This window comes from Ptychodera flava, chromosome 1, assembly GCF_041260155.1.
Source record: "Ptychodera flava strain L36383 chromosome 1, AS_Pfla_20210202, whole genome shotgun sequence".
NCBI lineage: Eukaryota > Metazoa > Hemichordata > Enteropneusta > Ptychoderidae > Ptychodera > Ptychodera flava.
The window spans coordinates 24,789,147-24,798,738 of NC_091928.1; the positions used below are offsets into that span (position 1 = coordinate 24,789,147).

A 9,592-nucleotide genomic window follows, 5' to 3' on the forward strand; every position below is an offset into this window, starting at 1 on the left:
CCAGATCTGTAGCAAATCTGAAACTTGTGTGCATCTGTTTATAATGTATATCCGTTTCTTCCTAAAATCATTTATTATGCAAATAAGCATAACATATGAAAGCCACACCCACCAAAACTAACCAGTGCCTGCCATTTTTGAACAATGTATGTATAAGATTTTATACCAATCCTGTCAGCAGTTCTTGAGATGCCAACAGACAGACTATACACTGACAAACACACTAACTGTCATACAGATAGACACACATCGGTGCGACATTAGCTGACGTGTGTGAACACTTGAGCTAAATATAAGAGTATACTATTTTTGGCCCATGTGCATAACACTAAGTTGGTCAATGTTATGACTCTTGTCTAAAATGTCCATGTTGCAGTATTTGTGTATGTTACCGTTACAATAGATATTTGTTCTAACACATACTAAAACGTTCAAACGGAAACTCGGGAGACTTTTGTGTGGTAGGTTCATGAACTTATCTGGCGTGAAAAGTTTCTGGAGGCTATGTCAAACAAAGACATTGCACATAATTTGATCGGACTTCTTAGGAAGCTTGGTCATTATTTGTGGATGTGTGGAAAGTTTGTTGAGTTTAACAGTAAGCTCTTTTGTATAGTTAATGAACTTCTTTAAGTAGATAATATATGAAAGCTGAGTACGATAAATTGATCAAACATTCTGGGTACATTTGTCATGATTAGTGTTTCTTATAGCGAAAAGTTGATGAGCACGATGTACTGATTATCACTTCATTTGCATATCACGTGGAATTAGGCTATATATCAAAGCTGTTTTCACTGAATTTAATTTGACTTGCGGGGAACTGTTACATACTGTCGCTGTATGTGTGACACAAGCTATAAAGTGAAATGAGTGTGACTCATGGGAATTGACTCATCATTTGCACATAAATGGACTTTTGTAATTAGGCTGCATATCTGACCTGAACGCTAAATGTATTGGATTTCTTAGGTGCATTGGTCGTACTTAGGTTTAGTTGAAAACTATAGGATTCTAGGTATGAAACCAAGTATGAAATCAATTGAACATTGGATGAATTTTTTACGCTTTATGCGAAAATTGAATTTACAGCGTAAGACCAGATTGTGTTGTATATTGAAAGTTTTATAGGCGTGACAAGTAAGTATTAGTTCATTCGCATACATAGTGAAATTTTGAAATTAGAGGCCACAGTCGACTCTAAGTCCCCTTTTCAGGTGATCATTATAGTGTAACTTTTTCACAAGTTGGCCACCTAAGTCTGACAGTTATTGCATTATAAGATAAGTGTACAATGATAACCTTATACAATGACGCAAAACTTAGGCCGGGATTGTAAACGTATAATAGGCTGACAATTTTCTTTAGCAACAAATGAGTATTTTCGTTATGGAAACACTATAATTTTTATTATTTTTCATTTTCAGTTCGTGCCTGTATTTATAATTACTGAAGCATCAGCCGATTAATTACACTTCACCACTTGACTCATGTACTATAACTAAAAAATTAGTTCATAAAATGTACACACGCATTTGATATTTAGTCGCATAACTTAGGTCTAAATTTGTATTGACCGCCGATTGCTGTGGCTTTCTCTTCATCTTTATTACTGATATGGTGTAGAGGAACGGGTTAATGGCTGAGTTGATAGGCAAGATGAAGACTGCGGTCCAAGCATAAACAGATCCTGGAACTGTGACTGTATCAGTCATTGCCAGCATACCCATCACAGCGATTGGAACCCAGCAGAAGAAGTCAGTCAGCACTATCAGCGTCATTCGTTTTGCGATGGCTGCGGTTTCCCTGGCTTTCTGCTGTAGTTGAGCACCAGTGGCTAAAGTTGTGCGTCGTATAGCTAAGTACATGGTCAGATACAGAACTGATATAGCAATGAAGGACAGGAAGTTAAGGAAGATGAAAATGACAACTGAGTATATCCATCCGGGTGTTTGTTCGTTGGTAAGGTGGAGGGATAGGCAGACTGGAGAGACGACTGTAGAAGCTATAGCCGAAGTAGGGAATACCTACAAGAGGCAGAAAGCAAAGGAATGCAATGGCTATCCAACCAACAACCACAATTGCGATGGCAGTTTTCAGGTGTATCCGAATGAACTTCAGAGGAAACACTATCAAAAGAAAGCGGTCCAAGGTAATAACTGTCAATGAAAAGACGGACATCTCACTTGACAGCGATGCAAGGAAACCAGCAAAACTACACAAGGAGCTGCTTCTCCATGAGGCATCATAGGTGACGTAAACACCACGGTAATTCATGTCAACTGAAGCAATTATCAACATGTATATCCCCATCATGAAATCAGCTACAGCCAAGTTCCAAATGAGCGACGTGTGAACTTTTCCCAAGTCCTTCTCTTTGATTCGCCAAACGATGACGAAGAGGTTGCCGAAAAAGGCCGCTATTCCCAGCATCCAGATAGACCATCTTAAAACTTGATTGGCCATGAGGTCTTCACACGAGGAGAATGCATCAGCAGGCGGTGAGCATACTTGCACTTCTTGGCGTTTTCTGACCATGCAACAGTATTTATAAGCATCGGTATATCTGAAAATGGATAAAAGATATACAAATGATAAAAGTATTTCATGAGAAAGAGATGGCGAATGAACATTTCAAAACAAACAATATATGATATTGAGGTTATCAAGGTTAGACACACCTAAAGGCAGCCGCCATCAAGACTCAAAAGTAGGCTATTATGACAGAAACAGTACGACATCTGTATTAAAGCAGCGGCGGCGCACTTGAAGAGTTCGCGTCACAGCTTACATTTAGTTCCGCCTATTGCACAATTTTATTGTATTGTCATAGGCTGACAGTTTGGTGGTGGTGACGGCTTTTATCAGAACGCGGTTAGTGATTTTTGATGTGATTTTGACCTTAGAATGGCATCTGGGTAACCAAGACTATTTGGTTTTAACATGTTCACAAAACAATGTTTATCATTGTCAAAAAAGAGAAATTAATTACGTCCTTGCCCTAAATTGCGCCCAAAATTGATGCTTGTCCTTTATTCTTACTGACTTTCAATAACCAAATGTGAACTGATTGTGCTCACGTGTTTTACAACAGGCTCATTATATAATAGTAGTATGCCCGAAATTGATGCTTGTCCTTTATTCTTACTGACTTTCAATAACCAAATGTGAACTGATTGTGCTCACGTGTTTTACAACAGGCTCATTATAATAATAGGCTCATTATAATAGTAGTATGCTTCATAGAACAATGAGATATCTGTTATATCATTATATGTCGCAGGTTTCATCAATTTTCGCACAGTACTCTGAGTTAAATCACTCATTGCAAAACTTATTTATGAGCTGTTTGTTAACTTGACACTGCTCAATTCTTCATGGGACAATTAGATATCTAGCAGGTAAACATATGTAGCACGTTTCATCATATTTAATGCTGCAATTTTGAGTAATATTACTAATTACAAAGTTCATTAAATATCAAATGAACCCTTAATTAACTTGACACTCATTGCTCAATGTTTCAAAGCGCAATTAAGTATTAATCGGATCAATATCTGTAGCAGGTTTCACCAAATTTGGTGCCGTTATTTTAGTTATATACCTCATAAAAAGTTCATTACATATTTAAATGAACCTTTAATTAACTTCACACTACTAAATGATTTACAACACAGATATCTGTCGGATCAGTATCTGCAGCAGATTTCATCAAAGTTGGTGCATTTATTTCGGAGCTATATGACTAATTACAAAACATCATAACATATGCAAATGAGCTATTTATTAACTTGACACTGGCAAATGTCTTTAAGTATAATTAGATATTTATCCGATCAATATCTGTAGCAGGTTTCACCGAATTGGGTGACTTAATTTTAGAATTATTCATCAAATTACAAAGTTCATTAAATATGCAAATGAACCCTTAATAAACTTCACACTACTAAATGCTTTACAACACAGATATCTGTCGGATCAGTATCTGCAGATTTCATCAAATTTGGTGCATTTATTTCGGAGTTATATGACTAATTACAAAACGTCATAAAATATGCAAATGAGCAACTCATTAACTTGACACTGCCAATATTTGTTGTATGTATCATCAAATTTGCCGCAGGAATTTCAGAGTTATGTCACTTATTACAAAAGTACATTAAATATATAAATGAGCAGATAATTTACATGACGCTCACATTATCTGTGTAAAGTTTCATGAAATTTTGTGCAGTATTTCTTGATATATGTTGACACTGTCATTATTGTCTCCATAGGGAAACCATTATATGAAAACAAACGATATTGCATAACTTCATTAATATGCAAGCCACACTAACCAAAATCTAATCATTTCTTGCAAGTAGCATATGGTACCTGTCTACTAAATCTGACCTGAATCCGTTTAGGCGTTTTTGAGTTATCGTGTGAAACAGACAGACAGACAGACACTCACAAATACTCACACAAACTCACACACGGACAGACAGACAGGCAGACATCGGTATGACATTAGCTCACGTGTGTCAACACGTGAGCAAAAAACAATTAAATACCAAGGATTATGGCAGAATGACTGCATTTAGAGTATTGACATGATACTTACAATTCAGCGAGTCCTATCAACGGTACAAACAGCTCTGAACTTTCAGCCTGGAACATATTTCCTGTAACATGCCTACAGAAGGGAGAAATTGTAGCTGTGTGAACCTTAACGCTCCGAAACATCTAATTATCAGTTGAAAACTTGACGTTGTCATTTGTAAACTGATAAATGTCATTTGTTGAAATGTAGGTTCTAAATTATTTGAATAAACATCTTAAGTAAAATCAACGCTTTGTATAACACTCGACTCACATTTTTTGAAATATCGCGATAAAAATGATGAATTACTATCATGACAGTTTAGGGATTGCTTTATATTTAAGACTCTCCTTTGCTCATGTTCAAAATTAGTATTAAAATAATAACAATGATCATTTAACTATTGACAAGAAAATAGTGTAATCATGTCGTAAAAGTATATTTTAAAGAAACACCAAAGATGATGACCTTTATACTTACAGTGCGTGAAGATTATGTAGATCTGTAAACGCCCCATCGTTAATAAAAGCAATGTTGTTTCCGGTTAAGATTCTGCGAAGAAAATGCAAATGCGTATAATTAGATGTTCTCTTGCCACTTGCCATAATGGATCATGTAATGATGCAAGTATGTCGTTTACACAGGGACTCACATCGTGCCATTTGTTTGCTTCATAGCAATCATAAACAACCAGGGTTCTGAGACTATGCCACCCTGCCAATGCCTTCTAGGCAGAATTCGCCCAAAGGACAAGTACTGAGAAAGTAAAATTTCTACGAACACTTTGCTGACCTGGTATTTGTGCTGACTAAATTTGTATTCTTTGTTACTAAAGAAAACGGGTAAAAGTTTCTCTGAAGGCTTTTGGCTAAAAATTCTCCATTAGTTAATAGTATTCTATTTCTCATTCAAAGAATTATTGCCAGGGATGTTTATAGAATTTGACCTTTGGTATGTGGCGCCTGATGTAAGCTACTACAATTCCTTCAAGAAAACCAAGTTTAGTTTTCAATCACAAAATTATCTTTAAACCCGGCAAGTTGAGGTCTTTAACTTTAGGCTAAAATATAAATCTATTGAGAACGAGACGACTTAATCGACTCTATACTTACAGAATTCGAAGATTTTGTAGTCCGTAAAATGTATTTGCTTCAATAGTACGTATTTTGTTTGCTCCGAGGTTTCTAAAATTAATATAAATTAAGGACAGAGTTAGCAAGAGTGGTTAATTGAAATCAAAGTTGGTATGGTCGCTTGTGATGCCTTACCAATAAATCACGTCTTGATATTCAAAATTTACACCAAAGAAGAATTGTAGATTGAGCTACACCATTGACGATAATTTGCTCTAACATTCATTACTATAACACCTCACGCGAAATTATGCACAAGGGAAAATCCTAGACGGAAGTGACCTAAATTTAGATTAATCCATACCAACAGAAAAAAGAAATACATCTTTAATGCCTTCTCATTAACCTTTCATGGTATGTAAGTGATGTATCTTTAGCATTTTATGTTCTGTTTGTTATGTATGCTTTCTTGTTCTCCTCCGAATGTGTTTAACAATATAATATATATATATATATATATATATATATATATATATATATATATATATATAATATATATATATATATATATATATATATATAATAGTGTGTATTCACTTTTCAACATAGTCCGTGTGTCTGCAAAGTAGGGACTAAAATATATGTGTTGACAATAACAGAGCATATTGTACACGATGCAGCAGGTTCGTCATGCTAATACTGCTTACTTAAACATATTTTAGGGAAAGCAATGACAGCATGCACCTATTTGATAAAGCTAAAAAGTGATGAAAATGTCCTAAAAAGTTACCACTTTTGTCACTTAATAAGTACTCATTTAGCTAGTGTAGGCTTTTTTTCAGAAGTGCAAATGTCTGCTACCTATTAATGGGCATACTTACAACAAGTACAGGTTTTTCAGGAGTTCAAATTGTCTTGGGCGTATCTCAATTATTGAATTATTTGAAAGATCTCTGAAAAAAAGTTTAGAAAGACACAAGTTATACATTATCACAGAAATCATTATACCCTACGTTGTCGTTATACTTTGCTCCAGTCAAATAGTCATCATTTCCGTTTCGTGGCAAATTAGTGTATGTCACGCTTTGGTTGGAGTAATTCACAAGCAGTAAAATGAAATATAAATTGATAGTTAAAAAGATGGTGACTTGAAGAAGTTGTGATTTGAAAACATGATGACTTTAACACAGGGCCATTTGAAAATATGGTTATTCGAAATCCTGTTGAGTTAAAAACATGGTGACATCAAGATATGATGATTCGAAAAAATGGCAACATGAAAATATGGTGACTTGAAAACATGGTGACTTGAAAACATGAACATGGTGCCTCGAAAAAAAGATTCTAAATCATAGGAATTTAAAGACAAGGTGATTCGAAAACATTATGATCTGAAAACGTGAGGGATGAAATAGAAGTGCAACGAGTAGACTATTCACTACTTACAGTTCTCCCAGTAATTGAAAACGGCGGAACTCGACTTCCATAATCTCAACGTCATTTCCGGCGATATTCCTGTTGGCAAAAGACAGTGCATCTGAGTGTATCATAATTTAATGGTGTAACTTTGCGTCAATGATCAGATTTGTTGGTTGTGACACAGCATGACTCATGTTGTGGGAATAGTATACCCATTATCTCTCTCACTAGTTTGTTTCACAAAACATTAGTTCAAGTTAAGCCGATTATTTCACAAAGAGAGTCAAAATTCATCCTACGACAAAGGGACTTAAGTAATTAGTGAATTAACAATAGCGTTGAACTAATTCTGCCGAGAAAAACGGTGCACGGGTAGGGTAACTCACAGTTTCTTGATGTCCTGACCATTAATCAGCGGAAAGGAACTCATCGACTGGTATGCACAGTCAATGGCAGATCCATGACAAGTACAATCCGAGGGGCAGATTAGACCTGGTAGAAAAGGGAAAATGTTACATTTTTAATGGAAAAGTGAAAGATTTTGTGACATTGTAATGTACGGAAACTCCCAAGATTGGGCATATGAGCTTCTGCTCTACTCTAAGTTTGTGACATTGTAATGTACGGAAACTCCCAAGATGGGCATATGAGCTTCTGCTCTGCTCTAAGTTCCCTTGATAAGACTACTTCTCGTGTCTTGCCTACTCCGGCCCCTTTCCTTCGATAGGACAAAGTTTACGCTCCCTTACCACATAGCAGCTCATCATCTCCGTGCCGACACTGTTTGACGCCATCGCATTTCTGAGATACCGGTATACAGTTTTGCTCCCCATGACAACGATAATGTCCTGGCACTGGTAAACTCCTGCGTTCATAAAGAAAAACAAACTCGTCAAGGCTTGTGCGACTGTATATTTGAAATGGCTTAGATGACGGAAAAATGACATGATCACTACGTCATCAATTCGTGCTCTCTTTAAGATGACGTCTTACGTTGCTTATCAATTTCCATTCTTTTTGTCGTGAAATAACTTACTTTGTTTTGCATCTCATCTCTCGGAAAAATTCATCTATTTTCATAGATAGAAATTAATATAAGGGTGCAAAAATTATGACAATGGGACCATTTGATATTCAATAGGTTCATCATATATTAATTATCAGTAGAAGATTGAAGAAGAAGAAAGAAGAAGTAAAAAACTTAAACCAGAAAGTTAAATGTACGCTCCAAAAAACAAGAATTCTAATCTCTCCGGGAATGAAACAGTAAATCAACTGCTGATACACGTCTCACATGGAAGATAAGGAATCTCAGCTGATAAACGAATGACATCATACTGAAAAGTTGTCGCGATTGCATCAAATAATTTGTGGTATTTTGGTCGACGGAAATCGCTCTCCGTAATGACACAATGCAAAGGATTTCGTGTTTTCCACTTCAACTTTACATCGCTTACCGCAGTACTCTTCATCAGAGCCACGTGGACAGTCAAAAACACCGTCACATCGCCTATGGAGCGGTATACAGTAGGCATCAGGACACTTAAACATATCATCACGACAATTAAAAAGTTCTAAAAAACAATGGTAAAGAATGATATACAATTAATTTTTCTAGGCGTTCGTTTTGCTTCAAATCATATGTTCTTCTTTCGTTGTGAAGAAGACAGTTATGGGACAATAGCTGCATTCTTTAATAAAATTTTAATAAGTTTGCCCATGTTATTATTTTCTTTGAATTACGTTCTTTGAATTAAGTGTCGGCCTTGAAATTAATACTCTGTGAAAAATGTGAACTTAGTACTTTATGAACAATATGAAATTTAACACTAGACAAAGAAATTCTAGTCGGGACTAAAATCAGTTGATAATGTTGAGCACGTACAGGTTCTACTCAAAAAGGAAAAACAGGACACATTTTGACCTAATTTGTTGTAAATAAAATAACACAAAGACGAATTATGGAAGATAAATCAAAAGTGTGGGCTTAATAGAGCTTTTAACGTCCTTCTTATATAATCTAATGAATAACCCAACCGTGAAATAAATAAATAAATAAATAAATAAATAAATAAATAAATAAATAAATAAATAAATAAATAAATAATGAGTCACTCAATAAATAAATGAATATCTGAGGGTCGTTGAAAGCTTACCACAACTCCTGAGATGGGTGACGTCACGACATCCCCTTTGATAGCCATAGTGATCAAAATCGTAGATACACATCCACTTACGGTCCAGCTCGGGACCATTAAGGCATGCTGAATTCTTCAACACCAAAACTCCTCAATTGGCATGTCGACTTCTTCTAATGAGCTAGAGACAGTACGACCGTAGTCACAATCCGTTTTCGTCCTCCCGTTCGTTGCCTGCACAATCTAGCTCTCCGTCGCACCGCGCATGTTCGGTTATACAGTCAACGTAGTAACATAAGAATCCCTTACAAACATCTGCAAGGGTTGAATAGTAAACATAGGGTATCTGAGTCATCTCGCAAAGTGGGTTTATTAAG

General features: G+C 35.8%; 1 protein-coding gene across 1 annotated transcript; it reads right to left on the bottom strand.

Moving 5' to 3' along the window:
• Positions 1–1,514: 1,514 nt before the first annotated feature.
• LOC139143631 (G-protein coupled receptor GRL101-like) lies at positions 1,515–4,662 on the bottom strand. Its single transcript, XM_070714124.1, has 3 exons — positions 4,607–4,662; positions 2,187–2,566; positions 1,515–1,882 (listed from the first exon to the last, which is right to left on the bottom strand). Exons 1-3 carry the CDS (start codon positions 4,660–4,662, stop codon positions 1,515–1,517), a joined length of 804 nt encoding a protein of 267 aa, XP_070570225.1.
• Between the last annotated feature and the right edge of the window lie 4,930 nt (positions 4,663–9,592).